The 27,617-nt window shown below is 41.7% G+C and overlaps 1 protein-coding gene across 2 annotated transcripts in view; it reads left to right on the top strand.

Annotated features, from left to right (window-relative positions):
* LRRK1 (leucine rich repeat kinase 1) overlaps positions 1–27,617 on the top strand; it is a 121,056-nt gene that overhangs the window by 79,851 nt on the left and 13,588 nt on the right. For both annotated transcript variants that reach the window (XM_077263353.1, XM_077263354.1), the window contains 21 exons: positions 439–551; positions 681–757; positions 832–961; positions 1,105–1,217; positions 1,298–1,512; positions 3,874–4,038; positions 4,181–4,353; positions 4,776–4,896; positions 5,213–5,372; positions 5,448–5,724; positions 9,308–9,479; positions 11,647–11,810; positions 11,938–12,077; positions 12,272–12,518; positions 12,656–12,822; positions 13,006–13,203; positions 16,356–16,630; positions 21,714–21,908; positions 22,652–22,803; positions 25,763–25,880; positions 26,112–26,225. In XM_077263353.1, coding sequence (XP_077119468.1) covers positions 439–551; positions 681–757; positions 832–961; positions 1,105–1,217; positions 1,298–1,512; positions 3,874–4,038; positions 4,181–4,353; positions 4,776–4,896; positions 5,213–5,372; positions 5,448–5,724; positions 9,308–9,479; positions 11,647–11,810; positions 11,938–12,077; positions 12,272–12,518; positions 12,656–12,822; positions 13,006–13,203; positions 16,356–16,630; positions 21,714–21,908; positions 22,652–22,803; positions 25,763–25,880; positions 26,112–26,225 — 3,486 coding nt within the window. The remainder of the gene's footprint in view (positions 1–438; positions 552–680; positions 758–831; positions 962–1,104; positions 1,218–1,297; positions 1,513–3,873; positions 4,039–4,180; positions 4,354–4,775; positions 4,897–5,212; positions 5,373–5,447; positions 5,725–9,307; positions 9,480–11,646; positions 11,811–11,937; positions 12,078–12,271; positions 12,519–12,655; positions 12,823–13,005; positions 13,204–16,355; positions 16,631–21,713; positions 21,909–22,651; positions 22,804–25,762; positions 25,881–26,111; positions 26,226–27,617) is intronic.

The following is a 27,617-nucleotide window of genomic DNA, read 5'->3' as shown; positions in this document are numbered from 1 at the left end:
TATGCTACTGAATTGCTCATCAGAATGCAGTTCAGGAAAAATATGCAGTAATAATAATGCAGTAGTCGTTTTTTTTTTTCATTTGTAGTACACTGTTATGACCACAAGGGGGTGATCTAAGTATGTAGTTTGCCAATAGTTTGGGAAAAGAAACTTCGAGTAACCGTGATTACATATCTTTTTTTAATTAATCGATAGTACACATGAAAATAAGCAACTTTGCAATATATCTTATCAGAGAGGTCCGCTTCTTTCTCTGCCAGAATTGATCAGTCATTATCAAAAATCTCAAACGAGGGTTACTCTTTAAAGCCTGATTTATGCAGGGTCTTTTCATTATGTATGTCTTTTGAAAAAGAACTGATGGGGTTATCTAATTGTACAGTAGTTATAACCTGCATAAAGGTTTATCTGCGTTTCTGCTGGTTGATTCCCCAGGCTTTACAGTGCTTGAAGCTGTCTGGAAACCAACTATGTTCATTGCCACCTCCTGACAGCTGGACCTGCAGGCATCTGAAGTGTCTGGATTTATCCAAGAATCAGTTGGGAAGGTTGGTCGGGTCTGAATTGTTCTGATACAGTATTTATGTCATTGTATGGCTTCTCTCGTTAACGCCACTAATCTACTTTATATAGCCAGTAATATTTGTAATATGAAACTTTATTCCCTGGTTCTGCAGAAATGAGGAAGGGATCAGGACAAGGCGGATGCCATTTTTCTCGACCAGATCTAGAACGCGAACAGGGACTGATTCAGGTATACACATAATCGTAAGATCAAAGTGATATGTAAAATACGCTAAGTGCTGATGTTGAGCTCTTGCGCTCCAGGTTTTTCTGTGGAGTTTCCTTCATGTCTGAGAGAGTCTCTAGAAGTGTTGTACCTCAACGATAATCAACTAGATGCCTTCCCAGTATCGGTGTGCCATCTGAGGAGCCTTACAGAACTCTACCTGGGGAAGTAAGTGATGGAGGAGGTGTAGCACCCCGAGTGATCCAGCCTTAGTGCTATGACCAAAGTGACTAGCTGCTGGGCAATACTTCCGTAGTTGTTTCCAAAGATTATATCTCTCCATCACAATGGCTCATTATTTTGTTATATAGTAATCCGGGAATACGGGAGCTTCCTCCAGAACTTGGCCAGCTGGCATCTTTATGGCAGCTGGACCTTGAAGACCTGAACATCACAAACCTACCCGCAGAGATCAGGAAAGAGGGTAAATGGCTTATTACCCACTAGTAACCCCCATATCAATGCATGGCTGTATGTCTGCTTACACATCTTGTTTATTTGAAGGACCGGTGACCATCTTGGCATATCTGCGTGCTCAGCTGAGGAAAGCGGAGAGGTGCCCCCTTGTCAAGATGATCATTGTTGGACCACCACGCCAAGGAAAGTCTACCCTTTTTGAGGTCCTACAAACTGGAAAAGTGTCCCAGCAGATGCAAGGAGAAAGTACTATACGTACTACCCGATGGGAGCTACAGAAACCTGTGGGGACTAAGGCAAAGGTAACCATTTTTCTTAAGAGGAGAGACCCAGAGATTTCATACATCGCTGGATCTGAGGCTGGGCTTTCCTGTCTATATAGGCCCTTTCCTGTCTCTGAATGGTTCCTTTGGGTCCCATTTCTGTAAATACATGTTTTCTTCTGCTTAGCCTGCCTGACATCACATCTCTTTGGTGCCTGTCTTGACCTCCGCTGTTGTCTCTTGTTTTGGCTTTGCTGTACTATTTTCCATCCTGTCTACACATCGGCTAATGATAACAATTTCAGGATAACAACTTAGGCATCCCTTTGGGAAATTCCATACTTTCATGATGAATCCTATAGACTTTCCTGTCTGGTTTTTACTATTCCACATCCATTACTCAGTGGGATCTCTGCCTGTCTGGTGGTTTTCATGACTGTCCTGTTCTCATTGCTGATATAAGACAAAAGAAGTTAAGAAAAGTGAGGCATATAGGCCAATACTATCTTATTCTTAAGGCCGGTCAAACCTGTAGCCATCCATTGGATTGGCCCATAGTCTGGTATGTAAGGGGGCATCCAGACTCTCCCCCTAACTGATGATGATGTGGGAGAGATGGATCTAGTACATTCTTTGTCCTGACTGGAACTAAGCTGTTGCCAGACTCCTCTCGTTCAATCATGGAGGAACATCTGAGCGTCCATCAGAAGCGTCCCTCTGTATTGTGGAGTCTGAAGAGATGGTGGTCAGCCAGCCTGTTGCTTATTGTGTATGAGGGGCTTTATCCAGTATAATAAAAGTGCCATTGATGGTATCAAGGTGTGTTTCCCAACTCCAGTCCTCATGGCCCCTCAACAGATCATGTTCTCAGGATTTCCTTAGTATTGTACAGGCGATGGAATTATCTCGGCCTCGGAAATTCCCATAGGTTCTATCACCTGTGCAATGCTAAGAAATCCTGAAAACATGATCTGTTGGGGGGCGAGTAAGGACTGGAGTTTGGGTAACACTGGTATAAAGGGAGGTGCAGATAAAAGGGGGTCTATGACCCTAGTAAAGCATTTTGTGGCGGCACAGAGTGCTGCATGTCATTACTCTTTAATGAGGATTCTTGAATTCCTAAAACAATTCGTGCGACCTGTTCTGCTCATCTTGAGGAGCAGATGTATATGTAACACCGTCATTTCTACCTTGGTCTCGCTAAGAAATATCCTTCAAACCAGCTGCACAAGCCTCTTCATACATCTGCCAAATCTTTGTACTATAATTCTTGATCAATAATAAAAACAAGGAGTGCTTAACGTGGTAGTGAGGGAATAATAGTACCAAATGAATATTAAGTAAATAAATATATATGGTGTCTACTACCAAGAATCCGGAGCGGTATAAGAATGCAAGGACAGTCGGAAATTAAACCATAAACAGAAAAAAAGCACCACAAACCGACCAAGCAGTCCAATATGAAATATTTTTTATTTTACAAATATATAATTACTATAAAAAAGTATGAAGCGGGAAAATAAATACAGGTAAAAAAATTATAGGCCACAATGCCAGAATCCAAATGGTACAAATCCAATTGTATATAGAAAACAAGGATGCACACTCAGGAGAGCAATATAATATAAATCAGACCGAGTAAAGCACAGCAGTGTATAGAGTAGTATAACAACTATAGGGATCATAAATCCATAGATGGAAAGTTATGCTACTGAAATAATCAACGTGAGTATGAAGTGTGAGAAAATGTAATTACTCAATAAAAACATATCATTGCAAGTAAGACAAGTAAACTGGCCATTGTGCTAAAGTGAAAAACATGTTGGAATACAAGTTAAAAAGTGCTTTAAAGTAAAAATACCTGCCTAGGATAAGTGAAGGAGTGCAACCAGATAGGATCTGTGACCATATAATAATAGTAGCAGTAAGATAAGTCACTCACAATGAGACTGTAGATCCCTGGCTACTGGATGGCGTCCTGCCCAATGCACGTTTTGGCTTTTTGCCTTCGTCAGGGGGTCATAGAATTTATGGAAATGTCTCATTGGTCCACGGTATAGATGATCAATCACCCTTCGGATTCGGTGCCGTGAACAACAGTCCAGAAGTCTCCTGTGTTAATGGAGCTGTAGTGCATTCACTTCTATGGGACTGACAATAATTGCTCCCTCAGTCATGCACACTACCACTTCACTAGCAATCGTAATCCCAGCGATCAGCCATTTATCGCATAATATATACATAGCTGACAAATGTATCAATGGGAATTCCTGTATATCCACGTTTTTAGACCAAGAATATGTTGTTTGACCTAGTTCTCATGACGTGTCAGATGGAGAGTCTGGTGCGATGTACTATTTACTTTATTCCTTCTTTTATGGCTTTTTCTTGTTTAAGTAGGTTGATTCTGTGCACTTTCATGTCTGGGACATGGGAGGTTCTTCTACAATGTCCGCAGTGAACCAATGCTTCTTTACTGACAAGGCCTTGTACATTGTGGTGTGGAACCTGGCTCTGGGGGAGGAAGCCGTATCTAATCTTCAGTTCTGGTTGCTAAACATTGAGGTGAGGAGTAAGTATTGTAAAGGGTAGGATGATGGTAGTTCTACTACAGCCCATCTTTGTACTTTATGATGGATATTATTAATTTTAATCACATATCCATGCAAGAGAATAAAATTATACTGTTTTCTTTTTTTTCCTTTAGGCGAAAGCCCCAAATGCTGTCGTTCTAGTAGTTGGGACACATTTGGACTTCATTGAAACCAAGTTCCGTTTAGAGAGAATCGCCACTCTTCGCGCCTATGTTTTGGCTCTTTGCCGCTCTCCTTCTGGGTCTCGAGCCACGGGATTCCCAGATATTACCATCAAGCACTTGCAGTGAGCATTACTTCTTGTTCTGTGTCCTTGGTGGACCCTGCTAATTCGATCTCCGCTCGTTTAGATTCTAATCTATATCTTTTAGCCGATGGGACTATAATTGACCGCACTGCTTTAATAGTTTATTAGTTTAGGCTTACAGGGCTGAATAAAATATTCATGAATTGGTATTAGTAGACATTTTCCTGATTGACCTTGCAAAACCCCATAAAATGCATTTTCTTCTTCTGAGCTTCTAATATTGGATCATCCCTATAGGTAAATGTTCATCACACAATGTTCTTGTGTGATGTATATTTTATTAATATGGTTATCTATATATAGAAAAAAGCTTCTGGCCCCATTATATGTTTTATCGGTTATATTGTTCTCTCTGATCACTGCATTTAATGTTTTGTAACTTTTCTTTCTTTTTTTTCCAGGGAACTTTCCTGTAAGACACTGGAAGGCCTAGAAAGCTTACGACATCTTATTTTCTGTGCTGCCTGCAATATGAAAGACGTGGGCAGCACTATTGGGTCCCAGAAACTGGTTGGGAGGCTGGTAAGTTGGGGAATCCGTATTAGCACCTGAGTTTGATCCGTTGTATAGATATAAAATGGACGTTTTCGTTTATATTGTTGAAGACACTCTGTCCACAGAGAGCATGGATGAGGGAATAGCCCCATAGAACACCATACAGATCCGCTATAGTCTATTGATGAAAAACACTGATAAGCTTCCTACATTAAAAACAGAACCCTGAATTTGGCCTCAGGGAAGCGGTTTAGGACGTTACATTATTGTAGAATGATCCTCGTGGTTGTGTGCTCTGTATATCACCTAAAATTTCTTTTTGTTTTTTATTTTCTCACCGTAGATTCCCAAAAGCTACCTGAACCTGCAGGAAGCAGTGTTGAGGGAACAGCAGATAAGAGTCCATGAGGATGAGGTTCAGTATCTGACGGATGAGCAGATCGAGCAGATCATGGAGCAGAGTCCTGGGAATGACATCAGAGACTATGAGGACATGCAAGCAGGTAAGACATTTCAGTGGTATCACGATCTGGAAGGACTTTATGCCGTCTGCCTCACATTTCATCTTTTCCTTACAGCAATCGGATTTCTTATAGAGACTGGCACCTTGCTTCACTTTCCAGACACGAGCCACGGGCTACGGAACCTGTATTTTCTGGATCCTGTCTGGCTCTCGGAATGTCTGGAGAGGATCATCAACATTAAAAGTTCCAAATCTGTGGCAAGAAATGGGGTCATCAAAGCCGAGGACCTGCGAATGCTGCTGGTTGGCACTGGCTTCACCAAGCAGTCAGAAGAACAGTACTTCCAGTTCCTGGCAAAGTTTGAGATCGCCCTTCCAGTAGCTAACAATAGGTAATTTTGTTGTATTGACTAAATAGTCTTTTTAGAGCACTCTGCATGCAAGTGAAAAAGTAATAACCAGGACATCTGTGAAATTGTAATTATTATAGTTAGTTTTCTTTTCTGACATTATGGTGCTCACCCGTAAAGGCTATGTATATGTTCACAACCACAGATTTCTTATCCCAATACATCTTATATTTTAGATGAAGCACCTTTTGCAATGGTCTGGATTAAAGATCTCCTAACATTCTGAGTATGCAGTTCTTACAAATCTATGTATCTCCATGGTAACAGACTACAAACAACCTGTGTAGTCTGATTTGGAAGTCACACTTTTTTCTTCTTAGTAATGTACATTTTGCTCGTCTGCACAGGAGCTGGAGGAGCAAAATAACAGTAATATTTTTTTATTTAACACACTGACTTCTTTTTTTTTTTTTTGCATGATAAAGCCAGTTACATAGGGAAGTCGACATATTGTAATATTACTTTAGCCATACGAGAGCAGACACTTGCCCATGCACCGTTTTTCGGCACTGCTGTGAGGTTTGGTGCAGACAATAGATGATGAATTATCTGTACACCTCAACAAACGGTGAAGGGATTGAACGAAGATTCAACAGGACACTTCGTTCCCCTGGATACACAATTAAACTCTCACGCTGTATTTTAGAAGCTGTGGGGGTCCGGAAATTGACAAATGTATAACCTGGCCCCAAACTTGACAGACCCATATATGTCTATGAGGCTAAGTTTTGAACAGGAGGCCTGCAGCCAGTCCATGCTCAGACTGTGACCTGTAGTTGTGTGATTGTGGCATACGTTACATATATATCGTCACGCGATTTTATGGCAGGCAGTGCACAACATGATATCCTTTTCCTATGGCAAAAAAAGGAATTAAAGACCTAATAGCAAGAAGATTGTCAGAGACGCCAATCTCCAGTTCATGGTTAGAACTTAATCTCGAGCATCACCACTTTTGATAAGACCCTAAATCCTACACCTATTACTTTTCTTGTCAGCAAAGATGAAATTTAGGTTTTGTGATCTTCTTATGTCGGGTCTAAAGAGATTAGCTGTTACTGCCATATGTTACTCGTATGGTTTCAGTATCACCATATGAGTCCTTAGTATCCATGAAGGTGTCACAAATGTCTTTTTATACAGCTCTAGCGCTATGGACACTTGCTTACAAGACGTCCTGAACCCATAGCATTAGTAACATGGAGAATATTACACTCATATTTTAAGGGCAGTGCAAACAAACTGGGCGACTTCATGGTGACCTATTTAATTTATATAACTCGATCATCAGTTGCCACAAGAAAATCTGTGCAGGACGTCTGGTTATAAGGGCGAAGACAATAGGATGAGTCCAGCAGGAGGTATTTGCCCTTATTCTAAATGCAGTCTATCATTTGTATGTTTTTACTTCTGGATGAAATGCAGGTTGCAGCTTTTATCATGGAGTCTGGAACTCATTTACAACTGAAATTAGTGACATTTAAGGACAGTGGAAATTTCATGTTCTGGAAAAGATAAATCCCTGTCTCAAAGCAACTGCATTTTGTGATGTTGCCTGTAACTTTTATTGAATTTGGAAAAGAGTGGAGATGATAACAAAGGACACATGTCACATTTCACAACTTCACAGGTTCTTAAGGAACGACTTTATTAAAATGATTCCTGGTTAAGAATGGCTTCTCGCTGTTTATTTGTACTTTGCTGTTTATACTCTTGAAAGATACGGGTTCTCTCGGAAATCGATCCAGGAAATATTACAGGTAATGCCTTCTGGGAGTAGTATGCACATTGGGTCTCCTCCAGAAGAAGCCACTATCACTTGTTATTGTTGGCCTGGATATCATCCCACTTAAAGGGGACTATTTTATTTTGTCACTATGGGTCTAAAGGTACCGTCACATTAAGCGACGCTGCAGCGATATAGACAACGATGCCGATCGCTGCAACGTCGCCGTTTCGTCGTTGTGTGGTCGCTGGAGAGCTGTCACACAGACGGCTCTCCAGCGACCAACGATGCCGAAGTCCCCGGGTAACCAGGGTAAACATCGGGTTACTAAGCGCAGGGCCGCGCTTAGTAACCCGATGTTTACCCTGGTTACCAGTGTAAATGTAAAAAAAAACAAACACTACATACTTACATTCCAGTGTCTGTCGCGTCCCCCGGCGTCCGCTTCCCTGCACTGTGTAAGCGCATCCACCAAATGCTCCTTTACTATAGGTGTGACTGCGGCAATTCGGTCCTGCATGTTGGCCACATGCTCATTGACACTCTTATGGGGTGTAGGTTCCTGCTCCCACGTCTCTTTGGCTACTTCCAGCAGACCCTGAGGATGCCTGCCATACAGTAGCTCAAAGGGTGAAACTCCCGTGGAAGTCTGAGGTACCTCCCGAATGGCAAACATCAAGTAGATGTGGAGGAGTTATCGCAGTCATGTGGTCCACCTTTAAACCGAAAGTGACGCTGCAAAAAACTGTATGCGTCTCAACATAAGAGTCGAAGACCAGAAGGGACAGCGTTCGCGGTCACATGATCGCCCACGGTCCGGAAACCACACTACCATCGTGGCGTGCATTACAGGCAGGTGGACTTGCGTAACATAGTCCGGAAATGCATTAGACGCCGCTGTAGTGGGAGGTGGATTCATTGAGCATATAAATATAACAATGGCCATGATGAGTAAGTGGACTGAATCTCATGTAGGGGCACTGACACAACTTGTCAGACTCATGTTTGGTACTAGTTGCCACTGCAAGAGTCCAATTTGAATCCACATATACTAAACCCCCCCTTGTGAACCCCCCGAACGGAGGGGGAAATGCGTTGGGTGGCTACATAATCTCTATGGGCAACTTGTGAACCGGCTATAATTGACTAGTGCCCTTGCAAGGGTGGGAGCAATGCAGGAGCACGACAAGGAGTTTTAGGTGAAAGGAGTAGCTTCAACCTCCCCCCTGCTATCACTGTTACTCCCCTGCTCCTGTATTGTGCACCTAGCACAGAAAGAAAGCTGCATTGGTGAGATCAAACCAAATTTCTATACGAGCACTGGTTACCTTGAGCACTAGCACTTTACGTATTGTCTTGGTTGTTATATGTATATATGTTGGCCTTACCTTTTTTATTGTACTAATTGAAAGGTATATTTTATTTAATTCCTTACATTGTTGAAATCTATTGTACTTGCTGGAAGGAATAGAGGCCGGTTATACCCACTGTACTCTTGCTGGGTTCTCCATATAAGTATTACAATACCCGGCCTGAGCCTGACCGTGGGTCTCCTGACCAGAACTTGCAACATCATAGACACGTATGAGGCTGTAAGTTCAGGTCAAAAGACTTGTGGTCAGTTCAGCCATTGCAGTCTGTATATGAAGCGGGAAATAAAGCCATCTGAACCTAATCTTAGGTTTACTGGAACAAACCAGGCTGCACTTATAAAATGATTTCCTTAATCCAAGTAGTAGTTGTTGGTAACTTACTCTCCCTAAGGATTGTCTTGCGACCTATCCGTTCTAGATGAACATGTGTATGTATGTTCTAGTCTGAGTTTTTTGTATCCTACAGTTACCTCTTACCTCACCTCCTGCCGGCCAAGCCAGGCCTGGACATCCATTCGTTACAGCAGCCCTCTGGTAACACAGTTCAGAGGGTGTTCAAGATGAGTTTTGTTCCCGTAGGATTTTGGCAAAGATTCATTGCTCGAATGTTGATCAGTTTGTCTGAGATGGATCTTCAGGTAAGAATACAGTCTTCTAAAGTCCATGAACAACCAGACATTTCTTAGGACATGTTCACATGTCCAGTTGTGATCCATTAGAACGGATCCAGCAGCCAATCCGTTGGCAAAAAAAGTTGTGCAGACACAACCTTTTTAGTCCGTTTTTAATAACCAATCTCTGCTGCATCTGTTTTTTTAACATTGAAGTCTATGTAAAACGGGTCCATTAATCAGCCATCCGTCTTTCTTTCATTTGTATTGCTTACTGGATCCAAAGGATTGCTGCTGGATCCGTTCTATCAGATCACTACTGGATATGTGAACATAGTTCTAACTGTAATTTCACATTGCAGAGTAAGGCTATCTGTTTAGAAAAGTAGCCACAACTTGTTAACTTTCCAATGTCCTAAACTGGCTGCACACATTAAGTCCTGCATACGAAATAGAAAGCTGTCGGATGAAAAATCATTCATCCAGCAGCTATTTCTCTCTGCCATACTCAGGACACTCAGCTCGGCCGAGCGCTACTGTGTTCTATAGGAGAGCTGCTGCCATACTCTGGTCCAGACTGATCAACCGGGATCCCTCTCTTCCCCGACATCATCTGTTAGGGGGCTGAGTCTGAAGACCTCTATACCTGTTTTTGGTGGGTTCGGCTCACTTTTGTCTAACATGTATGTGGGCCTTTAGATAGCTGTGCTATTTTTCAGACAGACACTTGGTCCTCGTACAGAAACACTCAGCTGAATCTGCCCATTCACAAATATTAGTCCATGTGATACGCGTTTTGCACACAGACTGAAAATATGCTCATGTTAACCCGAACTTACTCATAAAGGATCAGAAAAGCTTTTTTTAGGCAAGGTTTGTGAAAGCTTCTTGGAGCTAACAGAACAAGATTTTTTTTTTACTCACTTATATAGCGCCATTAATTCCACAGCGCTTTACATACATTATAATCACTGTCCCCATTGGGGCTCACAATCTAGATTCCCTATCAGTATGTCTTTGGAGTGTGGGAGGAAACTGGAGCACCCGGAGGAAACCCACGCAAACAAGGGCAACACATACAGACTAGTGATGAGCGAGTATACTCGTTACTCAAGATTACCCGAGCACGCTCGGGTGTTCTCCGAGTATTTTTTAGTGCTCAGAGATTTAGTTTTCATTGCCGCAGCTGAATGATTTACATCTGTTAGCCAGCTTAATTACATGTGAGGGTTCCCTAGCGACTAGGCAACCCCCACATGTACTTATGCTGCCTTACAGATGTAAATCATTCAGCTGCGTCAACAAAAACTAAATCTCCGAGCACTAAAAAATACTCGGAGACCCCCCCGAGAGTGCTCGGGAAATCTAGAGCAACGTGTACACTCGCTCATCGCTAATATAGACTCATTGCAGATGTTGTCCTTGAGATTTGAGCCCAGGACCCCAGCGCTGCAAGGCTGCAGTGCTAGCCACTGAGCCACCGTGCTGCCCTAAGGATTTGATCTGATCCTTGACTCCAAATGTATAGATTGTTCATTATGGAGTTGCTATGTGCCTTTTACCACACCCAGGAGCTAAGTGATGGACCCACGATTAGTGCGTATTCCTATCTTTTAGATAGTTGTTGCTTTCAACCTTTACTGTTAACTGGTGTATTAATTCCTAATAAGAGCTGGAGAAACTGGATCCTAGCTAGAAAAGAATATGTAAAGAGGACCTTACTCTGGATTTTTATTTTATCTGATGGTCTCCTCCAATTACTGCTGTTCCACTGACTGTGAAAGAGCTGTTGTTTTTCTGCTTTTTCCCTCCGTTACATAATTACAGCCCCCTCGTAATAATGGTGCAAATGTCCCTTTCAACCAACTGGGTGTATACCATAGAACTTCTCTGGGATTTTGCATTTTCTCATCTGATGCTGGCCAATCAAAACATGGCCGCACCCACAGATAAGTTCTATGGTATACACCCAGTTGGTTGAAGGGAAAATTTCCTATTGAAACTGAGGGCTGCAGTAGAAAAAAAGCTGCTCCAAAATCAGCGAAGCAGCAGCAATGGAGGTACTGTTCTTAAATTTAAAAAAAAATAGAGTGAAAGGTCCTCTTCAGAGAGATGGAAGTAAAATGTGTGATTGTGTCCAGTCATCTCATTGGCTCCTAATACTTTACATTTTCATTTACTTTTCTTTTACCAGCTGTTTGAGAACAAAAAAAACATAAGGCCACGCAACCGGAAGTCAGCAGTGTACAGCTTCACTGGCACCCAGCGAAACCGGTGCAGCACCTTCCGGGTCAAGCGGAACCAGACCATCTACTGGCAGGAGGGGCTGATGGTCACTTTTGAGGGTGGCTACTTGAGGTAGGGGGCAACCACAACTACAATGAAGGCATCATTACTTATCCCGTCAGCAGTACTGATGAAAGGTTATTACAAATCGTTTTAATAGTGCCAGCAGTCTCCTATATCTGTTTTCCATTCTCTTTAGCGTTGAATCTTCTGATGTGAACTGGAAGAAGAAGAAGAGCGGAGGCATAAAGATTATTTGCCAGTCAGAAGTCAGAGATTTCTCCGCTATGGCCTTCATCACAGACCATGTCAACTCCTTGATTGATCAGTGGTTTCCAGGTACTTTTTCTTTTTGAGTAATGAAAAAATGTATTTATAATGTACATTTATGGTATAAATGTAGGAGGGTTTTGTTTGCCTTTAGTCTTTCTTGCGTCTTTTGGAGGTATATTTCAGATGGAAACCTCCAACATATGGTGGCATGCGACTCGGTTTTATATTTCATCGGCTGACAGCCCCCTTGTGCTTTTTAGCCCTGACTGCTACAGAAAGTGATGGGAGCCTTTTGATGGAGCAGTATGTTCCCTGCAACTCCTGCGCTTCTCTACCGCATCATCAAGAAGATGAACAAGATGTGAAAGAGCCTTATTACTTCAACATGGAGGACTGCGTGCTGGCTGCTGTAGACAAGGACTATCTCGAGTGCCCCAATCACCCCGAGGACCCTGCTCCCCTGCAGGAACTTGTCCCTGAGATTTTTATGACAGATTTTCCATCCAGGTAAAACTGCACATTTCAAAATGTAAGTTTGCATCATTACATAGACTACGAATGGCGTCATAGGCCGCTTTTGCCTTCTTGTATCAGGTGTTTGCATATCTGCCATTTACGCTTGTGCTGTTTGTGTGCTCCTTTAGGCTGTTTCTTGATATTGGGGGTCTGGAGTACTCAGAAGACAACACGAATATTCTGGGACAAGGGGGAAGCGGGACCATTATTTACAGAGCCGTATACAAACACAAGCCCGTGGCATTGAAGGTGTTTCAGATTAAGAAGCTTCGGACATCCGCTGAGGTCATCAGAGGTACATAATATCCACTCTGATAAACCCTTAATACCTAAAACATCAATTCCCCAAATCTGCTCTTTTCTAGGAGTGAAAATTGTCTTGTATAAGTTTGGCTACATTTGTTTGTGGTGTTTTCCTAATATGAGGAACTGATGTGGTCGTCAGCATTCAGCTCACCTTCTGTACCTTCTTACACAGATACAATGTTCAAGCACTTGCAGGCTATGGACGCTATGAGAAACTTCTCCGAATTTCGTCAGGAGGCCAGCATGCTTCACTCCCTGCAGCACCCCTGCATAGTGTCCCTGATTGGCATCAGCATCCACCCGCTGTGCTTTGCCCTGGAGCTGGCTCCATTGGGCAGTCTGAACACGGTCCTAACCGGAAATAGCCAAGGTAATGTCCCACTTTACGCTTCCATCAGAATTGTAACACATCTGTAGTGTAAATATAAGGTTATTGTATCAGAAAAGCCTTCGCTCTAGTAACTGACCTTTACTACAGGGTATGTGATGCATATCGGTCTGCAAGTCTTTTTCTTCCAGAGAAAGGTTGACTGACAGCTAGTCCTCTTCTACATAACCATGCACAGCAGGCCATGATTACTTTAAACAGGTTTTCTCAATGTCATTCTTCAGGAGCTCAGTGCCCCTTTACCCCCCGGCTTCCTGATTGCGGGGGTGCACTCCTGCTTGACTGACAGTTTGGGCTAGCTGCAGCGTTGCTCTATTAGTCCAAACTCTGCAGTCTCCCTCTGCAAAATCAGAGGGGTGCATGGGCACTGAAGTTGGCCAGATGCAGTGATCCAACCAGCTTCAGAGCAGCGCATACAAGCTCTATTGGAAAGCTCTTATAAACACTGTTACTTGCATAGGAAACTGTCCACTTCTGTTACATAGGTTGAAAAAAGACCTAGGTCTATCAAGTTCAACCTGTCTCCACCAATTGTACATTTTGTCACTAATTTAACCCACAATGTTATGTGTATTGAAGAAATCATCCAGCCCTTGTATAAAAGCTGCTATAGTGTCTGTCATTACTACCTCTTGTGGTAGGGAAATCCATATTCTGTTTGCTCTAACTGTAAAGAACCCTTTCCTATTTAGCTGTCGGAATCACCTTTCTTCCACTTGTAATGAGTGCCCCCTGGTCCTTAGTATGGTCTTTGGAAGGAATAAGTCATGTGCCAGTGTTTTGTACTGGCCACACATATTTATAGATATAAATGAGATCTCCTCTGAGACAACTTTTTTTCTAAGCTAAAAAACCCCAACTTTTCCAACCTATCATCATATGAGAGGCCTTCAATCCCTTGTAATAATCTAGTTGCCCGCCTTTGAACTGACTCTAATTTCTGAAAATCCTTTTTTCAATGTGGAACCCAAAACTGGATCCCATATTCTAGATGTGGCTTCACCAGTGATTTATAAAGGGGTAATAATACACTGGGATAGCAGGATTTTATCTCTTTTTATACATCCTAAAATCTTGTTTGCTTTTGCGGCTGCTGCTTGACACTGAGTACTGCTGCTCAGCTTACTTTTAACCAGAAGACCCAAGTCCCTCTCTTGTTCTATAGTCCCTATTTAACGTATATGCAGCAATAGGATTACTCCATCCTTGGTGTATTACTCAACATTTATCGACATTAAACCTCATTTGCCAAGTGTTTGCCCATTCAATCATCTTATTCAGTCAAGGTCAGATTTTATTATCCTACATAGTTTAGTGTTGTCAGCAAAGACTGACACTTTACTCTCAATCCCATCCACAAGGTCATTAATAAAGACAGAGGTTAAATAAACCAATCCTATCCCAGATCCCTGCTGTCCCCACTGCTGACTATATCCCATTTAGAGACCATGCCATTCATTCAATTCCTTACCCATCTGCATATAGTTTCCCCCAGTCCCTGTTGTGGAACAGTATCAAATGCCTTTGCAAAGTCCAGGTCCCTACAGCCGCATTACCAATATCCAGGTTTGCACTCCCCTCCTCATAGAAACCCAACATGTTAGTTAGACAGGACTTATTCTACATGAATCTATACTGGTTGTCAGTTTTATTATTCTCTGCAATATATCTTCTGGTCATATGCCCTCAAAAACTTTGCACACTACTGATGTCAGGCTTACCGGACGGTAGTTGCCTGGATCCACCTTCTTACATTTGTTAGACTGCACAAGTAGATGTAATCTGGGCACGGAGTGGAAAACTATCAAATTAAATTTCCCTTCATTCTTGAGAAATGGAGAGGATTTTTTATAACAAGTAAATAGCAAAGTTGGTTGTTTCTACAAGCACGTTTAACTATTTATCATGATGAGAATGGAGATTTAGGAATAAGCCTCCTGTAAGATCCATGGATAAAATATATTACAATCTGACATGCTCGTCCTCCCCTTGACATCTGCTATCCGGAAAGGAATTGTCCCCATATATATTAGATTTTCATCCTGTCCCAATGAAATAGGCCTGTGTGTAGGGTTACATTCAGTAAGTGCGTGCATTATTTGGCTATAGGCATTTGCCAGTTATGATGGAAAAGGTAAAACAAATTTTATACGTCATTTGGAGGGGTTTTTGGAGGTGAAAGATACTGGAGAAACATCCAGTAGATTCTCCTTGGATCTTTGGGTATCGATAATTATATTGTATTGTACTGGAACAGAGCTGGGCAAAATGCAGCATGCGGGACACATCCTGCCCTCTGGCTGTTCCAGTTTTGGTCCATGGACCGACCCAGCTGAAGGGCACAAACAGTGGCCCACGGACCGCACCATGGTCTCACCCACTATCCATTCTCCGCTGCCCACTGTGACCGCTGTCTGCATTCTCGGTATGCGGACCGAGGTGAATACATTGGTGGAAGAAGGAGCTCCATCCTCCATCAGCACATGTGACTGAGCCAGCAGACATGATGACGCCACTTCATCGTGTCTTCTGTGCGGACAATCAGTGCATCAGAGACAGGTGCAGAGCTATGGGGGAACGGGAGCGAGGGGAGTATGTGTTGCGTGGTTTTTTTTTTTTGTTTTGTTTTCCTATATGTGTATGGGGTGTTTGCACGTATGTAGGAGGCTATGTGGGGGCTCATTTTGTATATAGGGGCCTATATGAGGGTAGTGTATAAGGTAGGCTATGTGGGGGCTCATACTGTACATAGAAAGGCCATGCAGGTGCTCACACTGTATACAGGAGTTTACCATACTGTTTATAAAGGAGGGCATGCGTTGGCTCTTACAGTATATAGGGGGCTGTGTGGGCTCATAAGGTATATAGGGGGATGTCCGCTTACTTCAATTCTGTTCAATATTAAGTGATGTAATTAATATTAAAATAATTATAAATAATATGTTATTATTAAAATTTGGCAGATTTCATTTCAGCCTATACGTTCGGCTCTCCACGACAGTCACAGTCTCTGCACGGGCTTGTGTTCTCAGAATGAGAGTAGATTCATGCATGGCAATATGCATAGCACCGAGCACTGGCGCTATTGTGCCGTATTGGAAATGTAATGCATAAAATCTATTCTATTGTTCCAGGATCATTCATGCCTTTAGGTCACATGCTCACACAGCGCATGTCCTACCAGATCGCTTCCGGTCTCTCCTACCTACACAGGAAAAACGTCATTTTCTGTGACCTCAAATCGGACAACATCCTCGTCTGGTCCCTGGATGTCCGAGAAACTGTGAACATAAAACTGTCAGACTATGGCATCTCGCGTCTCTCATTCCACGAAGGGGCCCTAGGTGTAGAGGGCACACCGGGATACCAAGCGCCTGAAATCCGCCCTCGGGTCGTCTATGATGAAAAGGTCAGTCCTATGACTGTGCTAAATCACATAATTTACATATATTCTATGCGTAATTCACATGCTCTTTTTTTAAAAGGCTAAGACACATTCTGGAAATAATATATTTACTGTGTTCCGTGTTGGTTGTAAGTCATGAAGAAATTGAGTAAATGCGCACCAGTTATGGTAGATACGGGGAACACAGGAGTGCTACTGTTCAGAGCATTGCCTTGTCTTTACCATTGTACCCACTTCCCAGCTGAGCAGAACATTCTCATTCATTGACCACAAATAAATATCTTGCAAATGGTGGGGAATTGAAACCTCACATCTATTACAATGTTGTAGAACTTTTTATTTTATCCAGTAAGTAACATTAGGAATTTAAATGGACTCTGTCACCATATTTGTTTTACACGTAATCTGAGAGCACCGTAATGTAATGTATTGCGTTCTGACCATAAGCAGCACTGGCTTCTCCCACTTTTTGTATCACCATAATGTAGAGACAGAGACCCTGATTCCAACGATGTGTCACTTACTGGGCTGCTTAATGTAGTTTATAGAATCTTCTGCCGATAAAACAGTGATTTTTATCACTAGATGGCAAGTAAACCTGCTGCATGAGCTCTTTCTAACCCCGCCCCCCACTGATTGGCAGCTTTCTTTATACACAGTGTGTGGGCAGAAAGCTGCCAATCAGTGGTGTGGGCGGGGTTATACACGGCTCCGCATGCAGAGCACTGCTAATCTCCGGCAGATAAAACAGTGATTTTATCAAAATGACTGCAATCTGCTCAGTAAGTGAAACATCGCTAAAATCAGGGTCTCTGGCCCTACATTATCTCAGATGGGCTACAAAAAACCTGGTGACAGATTCCTTTTAAAATGTAATTGTTTATATATAATACCAGCGCTGCATAGTGTTTCTTATCGGTTGGGTGGGGTCCAGGATCCTGGGACCTCCACTGATCAATCAAAACACTGATCTGAAGTGCTCAGTTTCTGTTCTGCATGAGCAGCTCACATAGTAAGTCTATGGTTCTATGCAATCAGTCTCCCTGAGCTCATACAGTACAGACCAAAAGTTTGGACACAGCTTCTCATTGAAAGATTTTTCTGTATTTTCATGACTATGAAAATTGTACATTCACACTGAAGGCATCAAAACTATGAATTAACACATGTGGAATTATATACTTAACAAAAAAGTGTGAAACAACTGAAATTGTCTTATATTCTAGGTTCTTCAAAGTAGCCACCTTTTGCTTTGATGACTGCTTTGCACACTCTTGGCATTCTCTTGATGAGCTTCAAGAGGTAGTCACCGGGAATGGTCTTCCAACAATCTTGAAGGAGTTCCCAGAGATGCATAGCACTTGTTGGCTCTTTTGCCCTCACTCTGCGGTCCAGCTCACCCCAAACCATCTCGATTGGGTTCAAGCCTAGTGACTGTGGAGGCCAGGTCATCTGGCGTAGCACCCCATCACTCTCCTTCTTGGTCAAATAGCCCTTACACAGTCTGGAGGTGTGTTTGGGGTCAATGTCCTGTTGAAAAATAAATGATGGTCCAACTAAACACAAACCGGTCGGAATAGCATGCCGCTGCAAGATGCTGTGGTAGCCATGCTGGTTCAGTATGTCTTCAATTTTGAATAAATCCCCAACAGTGTCACCAGCAAAGCACCCCCACACCATCACACCTCCTCCTCCATGCTTCACGGTGGGAACCAGGCATGTAGAGTCCATCCGTTCACCTTTTCTGCGTTGCACAAAGACACGGTGGTTGGAACCAAAGATCTCAAATTTGAACTCATCAGACCAAAGCACAGATTTCCACTGGTCTAATGTCCATTCCTTGTGTTCTTTAGCCCAAACAAGTCTCTTCTGCTTGTTGCCTGTCCTTAGCAGTGGTTTCCTAGCAGCTATTTTACCATGAAGGCCTGCTGCACAAAGTCTCCTCTTAACAGTTGTTGTAGAGATGTGTCTGCTGCTAGAACTCTGTGTGGCATTGACCTGAGGCTGGTGACTCGGATAAACTTATCCTCAGAAGCAGAGGTGACTCTTGGTCTTCCTTTCCTGAGGCAGTCCTCTTGTGAGCCAGTTTCTTTATAACGCTTGATGGTTTTTGCCACTGCACTTGGGGACACTTTCAAAGTTTTCCCAATGTTTCGGACTGACTGACTTTCATTTCTTGAAGTAATGATGGCCACTCTTTTTTCTTTGCTTAGCTGCTTTTTTCTTTCCATAATACAAATTCTAACAGTCTATTCAGTAGGACTGTCAGCTATGTATCCACCAGACTTCTGCTTAACACAACTGATGGTCCCAACCCCATTTATAAGGCAAGAAATCCCACTTATTAAACCTGACAGGGCACACCTGTGAAGTGAAAACCATTCCCGGTGACTACCGCTTGAAGCTCATCAAGAGAATGCCAAGAGTGTGCAGAGCAGTCATCAAAGCAAAAGGTGGCTACTTTGAAGAACCTAGAATATAAGACATAATTTCAGTTCACACTTTTTTGTTAAGTATATAATTCCACATGTGTTAATTCATAGTTTTGATGCCTTCAGTATGAATGTACAATTTTCATAGTCATGAAAATACAGAAAAATCTTTAAATGAGAAGATGTGTCCAAACTTTTGGTCTGTACTGTACATAGCTGTATGTGGGCAGATCATGGAGGAACTGCACACTTCAGAGCGGTGTTTTGATCAATAAGTGGGGGTCTCAGAACCCGGACCCCCCCACCAATCAGCAGTACTATGCAGTGCTGAGAATATGTGAAAACTTTTTTGAAAGCATAGTTATACTTTAAAACCAAAAATACTCTTTAAGCAAAACCATTTTCTTGGCTGTTAGATATGATGATGGACACTGATGACATGGCTGTAATGTAATGAATAATCTGGCACTTTGTGTCCCTAATTGTCTCATTAGAGGCGTCTACCCCACTTTATCACACTTGCACCTCCCTTTGTCTTCCTCCAGCACCAAACATTCCAATAACGTTCAATTAGATTCCATTCCGGGACATTTGATGTAAGGGAATTCCAACGTCAGCACTTTCCCTTTGTAGATCTTTAATACATAGCGACATTTAGGACCTGCTTATTTAATGCACCCTGACCAGTGAACAGTAGTTACTTTGTATCTACTAAATAGCTGCCCTTATGGAAAATACATTTGCCTTTGTGTTTGAATGGACTAAATACTCACGTGTGCTCGTTTGTTAACGAATGGAACAAAAACTTAGAAAACTATTTTTTCATCATTATATAATCATTATTTTTAGTAGTAATAGTCATCTCGGTGTCATCAAGTCTGGATTTCAAAGTTCTCTGGATACAAACACAAAAGTGAATGTTAGTCCATTTCGGAAACACAAGTCTAGGTGTAGAAATATTGTATAATATGTATAGTCATGCAACTTTATTATGCCTTAGGTTTTAATTACTGTTTTCAAGATCGCTGCTTGCTTTCCATAACAATCTCATTATTTTTCTTCAGAATCTATAAAGCCATTCTGACCTATTCTGGCTCACACAGCTGATGATTGTTACAATGTATCAGTGTATAGGTTTGTTCCAGCAAGCAATATATATGCTGTCCATGTTAAAATGGCACACTGACCAATGTTACTAGACAAGAATTAGAGGACCGTTATTCACATAGGCCGACTGTCCATGTGAAGAAACCGCAGCATGCACTAGTGTCGCCTATTTAAAATATTTTTTTTTTTTATGAAAATCATGCAATTTTTCATGTGCTTGTCTGAACCCAGGCTAAGGCCTCAATCAGACATCCATGTTTTATATACGGTATGTTCATGTTTCTAAAACACTGATGGTAAAAACTAGCACACAGGCCAAAAATCAGATTTTTTTTTTCACTTGCAAGAAAAATGCAGTCGTCTGAAAAAGGCAGTTGTATAGCCGACAAACGATTGTCTGCATTTATACATTACCACTCATGTCCAGAAGTTTGGAGCCTTTTAAATGGGTTAATGCAATTTATTTTTTTGCATATGTTGCCAGAAAGCAGCAGTCTAAATGTTAATGATGATCATGAAAACCGAAAGGTCTTCACGTTAGAGCGGTAGTTCTGCAGCACAACCTCATCATATAAAAGTAAGACTCGGGTGCCCGCAGTCCACCAAAAGGTCTTCATCCATCAAATTAGGTTATCCTCAGCTTTAATTGAAGGTCATAGATCTAAAAGGGCACTGTGTCTACTTGTGTGACTCCGCCAAACTGGTACAAGGAGAATTATAGGCTTGGCAATGCTCCTGGGAAAAGGTATGCCCCAGTGGAAGCATTGCCAAGTGTCCCTGTGCAATGGAGACGCATAGTGTTCTGTACATCCGCCAGCCTAGTGGTCTTGTAAATGTGAGAATTGTAGGATTTTACTGATTTGGATTTGTAATGAACGAATAAATGTTAAACTAATAATTTGCTTTCTCCCCGGAGGACGATATATTGCTTTACCTATTGGATAAAGTTAAACATTCTGTAAGAAGTAAGTGTACGATATGATGGAATATTGGTTAGAATTGATGCTACCTGAGCTGGGGCCACAGATAGACCAATCTTCTGATTATAAACCCCATCCTTAGGGTATGTGCACACAACGTCTTATTTAGGCTGATTCCGCCTGGAACCCTACTGAAAAAGCGCTAAACACCCCTAAAAAGAATGAACATATCCACAGCAACGTACACACCACTTGCTGTTCATATGTTCTGTTTTTTGTAACCATTCTAGGCTTTGAAAGCCATGAAGCGGATAGAAGACTTGACCTGACTATTCTTCTGTCAACTTCCACTTAGAAGCCGCCACTATTTTATGTTTGAAGTGACACAGAAAAAAAAATTAACACAAAAGATGTCCATAAAGGTGTTCATAAGGAAGCTTCAGGAAAACCACCGCCAGTGGTCTCCTGACGTCTTCTGCTTCTAAAACGATGCAAGAACCCCGCATCTAAAAGACGTCATGTGCACACTCCCTTTAATAGGTTGTATTGTGGATTACTGAATGCTGTATTTTTAGTGTTTTATATATGGTGCATATATTATTTTTTCACTTTTATTCTTATGTTAAGGTGGACATGTTCTCCTATGGGATGGTTCTGTATGAGCTGCTCTCTGGCCAGCGACCTTCTTTGGGTCAGCATCAACTCCAGATTTCCAAAAAGTTGTCTAAGGGCATCCGTCCTGTCTTGGGGCGCCCAGAGGAAGTTCAGTTCTCTAGGCTGCAAGAGCTGATGATGGAGTGCTGGGACACAAAACCAGAGAAGGTGAGTCCACATCTGCTGGGACGGAGAGGAAGTGTCATTTGTATATCTGAATGCCGGTATCAGACGTGGCAGTGCAAATGCTCCTTTAAAAACCTAATTCTGGGAAATAAATGTAGCTGGTGTAGGTAAGCTTATACATCAGGGGAGGTTAACAGAAGCTGAGGTTGATCTCTTCCCTAAGATGTGTGTAGTGACAATATTGTAAGCCTTATTTTCCGAATTCTGGGGTAATGAGCCTAGAAAGGATTGTAATGTGTGATGTCCTCATAGCACAGCTTCTAGTATGTTAGTAGTCACTGACTGTTGCACTTTGCGTTGTCACCATCTGCTGGAGATTAGCCCACCATACCCACACCCGGCCACAAGAGATGTATGCCAGCTGCACAAGTGTTTGGCTGACCCTTGTATAAGGTGTGTGGGCACCTTCAAGCCTTTGGTAATTTCATCTGTACTTTATAAGAACAGTATAAGTCACCAGGCAAACTAACATGTTGACCATTGACAATATGTAAAAAAAAAAAGAAAGGACCAAGCGACCACAACTGAAGTTTGGCTGTGTCATTTTTTTGCACATCTATTTTCAGCATTTATATGCCACATGTGTAGCTAGTTTAATGATTTCTATGTCTATAGTCTTCTTCTAATCCTGCACAGTTTAATGCTAATCTCACGCCCAGACCTAACTAGGTTTTTTTATATTTACCAATGATTCTATACCTGACCTGGATGTTTCCTGTTTCTAGCGTCCTCTTGCTGCATCAGTGGTGCGACGAATGAATGATCCGAGTTTCTCAGTGTTCAAGTATCATGTGTTGTGTGGAATGCAGGAGACGTTCTGTGCATCCAGAGAGCAAGACAATACCATCGTGTTGTGGGCAGGAAGCGGGCAAGCCAGGTACCACACACAGACAAGGCTGCAGCTCCTAAAATACTTCCATTCTTACTCTTCAAAGCTTGAATGAGCTGAGGGAATATGTGTGTATATGTGTATCCATTATATGCATGTGTGCATATGTATATGCAACATGCACGCGTGTGTGTGTGCATATACATCATACCACATCACCTCACACTTCTCAACATTCAGATTGCAACACCAAGAAGAAGTTGTGAAATGTATGCTAATCACATGATAGATCTTCAGACATGTTGATGGTATGCAAAAGATAAAAATAATGGCAGTTTTCTAAACCTTTCCTTCTTGGTGTTGCAAATTTAATGTGAAACAAGCAAAACACAAAAATAATACAATATAATAAATATATATATATTATATATATATATATATATATATATATATATATATATATATATATATATATATATATACAGTGGGGCAAAAAAGTATTTAGTCATTCAGCAATAGTGCAAGTTCCACCACTTAAAAAGATGAGAGGCGTCTGTAATTTACATCATAGGTAGACCTCAACTATGGGAGACAAACTGAGAAATAAAAATCCAGAAAATCACATTGTCTGTTTTTTTATCATTTTATTTGCATATTATGGTGGAAAATAAGTATTTGGTCAGAAACAAACAATCAAGATTTCTGGCTCTCACAGACCTGTAACTTCTTCTTTAAGAGTCTCCTCTTTCCTCCACTCATTACCTGTAGTAATGGCACCTGTTTAAACTTGTTATCAGTATAAAAAGACACCTGTGCACACCCTCAAACAGTCTGACTCCAAACTCCACTATGGTGAAGACCAAAGAGCTGTCACAGGACACCAGAAACAAAATTGTAGCCCTGCACCAGGCTGGGAAGACTGAATCTGCAATAGCCAACCAGCTTGGAGTGAAGAAATCAACAGTGGGAGCAATAATTAGAAAATGGAAGACATTCAAGACCACTGATAATCTCCCTCGATCTGGGGCTCCACGCAAAATCCCACCCCGTGGGGTCAGAATGATCACAAGAACGGTGAGCAAAAATCCCAGAACCACGCGGGGGGACCTAGTGAATGAACTGCAGAGAGCTGGGACCAATGTAACAAGGCCTACCATAAGTAACACACTACGCCACCATGGACTCAGATCCTGCAGTGCCAGACGTGTCCCACTGCTTAAGCCAGTACATGTCCGGGCCCGTCTGAAGTTTGCTAGAGAGCATTTGGATGATCCAGAGGAGTTTTGGGAGAATGTCCTATGGTCTGATGAAACCAAACTGGAACTGTTTGGTAGAAACACAACTTTTCGTGTTTGGAGGAAAAAGAATACTGAGTTGCATCCATCAAACACCATACCTACTGTAAAGCATGGTGGTGGAAACATCATGCTTTGGGGCTGTTTCTCTGCAAAGGGGCCAGGACGACTGATCCGGGTACATGAAAGAATGAATGGGGCCATGTATCGTGAGATTTTGAGTGCAAACCTCCTTCCATCAGCAAGGGCATTGAAGATGAAACGTGGCTGGGTCTTTCAACATGACAATGATCCAAAGCACACCGCCAGGGCAACGAAGGAGTGGCTTCGTAAGAAGCATTTCAAGGTCCTGGAGTGGCCTAGCCAGTCTCCAGATCTCAACCCTATAGAAAACCTTTGGAGGGAGTTGAAAGTCCGTGTTGCCAAGCGAAAAGCCAAAAACATCACTGCTCTAGAGGAGATCTGCATGGAGGAATGGGCCAACATACCAACAACAGTGTGTGGCAACCTTGTGAAGACTTACAGAAAACGTTTGACCTCTGTCATTGACAACAAAGGATATATTACAAAGTATTGAGATGAAATTTTGTTTCTGACCAAATACTTATTTTCCACCATAATATGCAAATAAAATGATAAAAAAACAGACAATGTGATTTTCTGGATTTTTTTTTTCTCAGTTTGTCTCCCATAGTTGAGGCGCCTCTCATCTTTTTAAGTGGTGGAACTTGCACTATTGCTGAATGACTAAATACTTTTTTGCCCCACTGTATATATATATATATATATATATATATATATATATATATATATATATATATATATATATATATATATATATATATATATATATATATACCGTTAATTACTACATATTGGTCACTCAAGTTACAATAATTTTTCTGTCATAGCAAAAAATATAAGAAAATCAAATAAAAAAATATATTGATAATATAAAGAAAACAAGTCCTGACATACAAAATTGTTGCAAGATACTGAAAACGCTATTCATGTAGAGGACTGGAGTGTTTTGGGGGTCCTCTACAGTGCACAATGGGCCAAAATAAAGTGGAGCCGACTTCGCTTGATGTCTAGTTGAGCGTCCTTACACATGAAGGTACCAGCAAGGAACATGTGGGAGTTGGGCAGGATCACCTTCCGTCTAATGTGTATTGGGGCCTCCTGACTCTCTTCTGATAGATGTTGTCCAGGAAAGAAGAAATCCGGCTTGTTGAATTTGAAGAGGAGTCTGGCTATTTCTCTCTCACCGAGAACACGGGCATTCTCAGCGGAGTATGGGGGAATGTTGGGAGAGAGACCTTTCGGACAACAGTGTTTGGCCAACTTTAGGTCTTGGTTGGCTAGATTTTCGCTCTCTGAACATGCCCTGAAGAATGTTTCTTTCTATTCTGTGACCGCAAACAAAGAGGGAAAAGGACAGAATACCAAAGGTTACAGATTACATGGCTAAACACCATAAAAATTCATGATTGGTGAGTCAACCACCTGCTGATTGTTGTGCAGCCTCTGTCTTAAGCAAACAGAGATCTGAAAATAGGTAATAATTTAAATCATAGGAGATGAGAAAGTTTGGCCAAGCATCAGGCTTCATTGTGCTACAAGCGTCTACGCTACAGTTCTTTTAATACGATAATTCTTGTGCTGCTTCTCGATATTTCTCATTAAGGCGCAAAACTGTCTCTTTTCTGCAGGAACTACACCGTCGTTGATATTGGGAAGGGTCAGGTGGAAGTTCGGGGGCTGAGCTGCCCCGGCCTGAGGATGTGCAGTCAGCTGAAAATCCAGAATACTTTGTGGATTTCTACTGAGGTGGGGGAAAAAAACTAAAAAGTGCAAACTCGCTCAGCAACGCAGATGTCATATGACCAGTTCCCAAATTTTTTGAAAAAGTGTCTCATTAAACGCAAAACCATTTTGAATTAGCTAAAGGAAATATCAATTTGTTTTTGTTGACTCCCACAAAACAAGCAAATCTATTTTTATGCTGCCAGTCTTGGAAAATGTTCAAAATTTCCATTTATTTATTTTATTATTTTGCAGGACCAAAAAATATCAATTTACAGTCTGCAGGGCATGTGTCCTCTAAGTGCTCCCTTGAAAGAAGTTGACACCCCAGCGATTGTGACCTGCTTCCTGACACTTTCCGTGGTAAAAGTAGGTGCCTGAACAAATATATTAGCACCATGTTATAAAATTGATTACCATGTCAAAACAGAAAAGACTGGAGAGGAACAGGTGCAGAGGAAGAAACTGGGTCTTCTCTAAGGTCATTTGCACATTAAAGGCATTGGTAGAATGTTCACAGGATATGCCATAAGTGTTTTCTAGGTGGAGATCCCCCATGTATAGAGAGAATATGAGATCCTGCCATTGATGTTTTCTTGACCTCCTAGAGATTTGACTAAAGAGATCCAAGAGCCTGTACAACCACCTTTCCGTGACATTTCCGTGTGTAATTGATGGCAGCTGATAAGGGGACCCCTTTAATCCCGACAGGTGAAGGTCCCAAATGTGGGAACCCCTGCCAGAACTTTTTGACTTATCCTATGAAAATGCTATAAATGTCCGGTGCCATAAGTATCTTTGCAAAAATAACACTTTTAGCCTTGGGGTATGTGCAATGAATACTTTTAGGAGCAAAATAAAGATGTTTGAAAAACGGAAAAAAAAAGTTTTGTGGTATAATTTCCTTGTTCTAACAAGAAAAATGATCAGCCCTCAGCTGCCCCAGAAATGGCTCTTCATATTTGACATGCCAATTCTGGCGCTTAGCCCAGGCCCTGGTGAACTCACATCATGGTATTGAGATTAGGGGTTGTTGTCAGCAGCTATCCCTGACTCCAAGCCCTAGGTTTAGTAATGAAGAGGTGTCAGCCAGACACTCTCATTACTAAACCCATATGTAAAGAGTTAAACACACACACAGCAATAAAACGCTTTATTTGAAATAAAACAGACACATTTTTTAATCATTTAAATTAACCCAATACACTCACCCCAGGTCAGAGGGTAATCCAAGGGTGAAAGCGATGTCCCACGTTATCAGCAGCCTATGCAGTTGCATTCACAGAATGAACCTACATAGGCTGTAACCAAACTGTCAGAACTCGGCTTTCACCGTGATACCTGACGGTGGTGACGCATGTGGGATTATTAGGCCTCATACTCATCTGCGAGAAAAATGGATGAGCTCAATCTGATAAAAAATTGGATTGTACTCTGACCAATGTTAATCTGTGTCCCATCTCATCTGCGATTTTCTTTTTTTTTTTTCTCAACTGAATTTGGACTGAGAAAAATATTGCAGAGTATAATTGTCCTCGTATATCGGATGAGACTCACCAATGCAAGTCAATGGGTGCGGGAAAAAAAATCACACAGCACTCTGACCATGCAAGTTTCATCTGATTTTTACACACCAATGTCCTTGAAAAACCCGGCATTTCATCTGACACATACCGTAAAATCAGTGTGACCTGTCAGAATAGAATAGATATATACGCGTAGAATAGATAGAAAGATGCCAGTCACATGTATAATTAGTAC

Source organism: Ranitomeya variabilis, chromosome 5 (assembly GCF_051348905.1).
Source record: "Ranitomeya variabilis isolate aRanVar5 chromosome 5, aRanVar5.hap1, whole genome shotgun sequence".
NCBI lineage: Eukaryota > Metazoa > Chordata > Amphibia > Anura > Dendrobatidae > Ranitomeya > Ranitomeya variabilis.
This window is presented reverse-complemented; position numbering and strand designations above follow the sequence as displayed.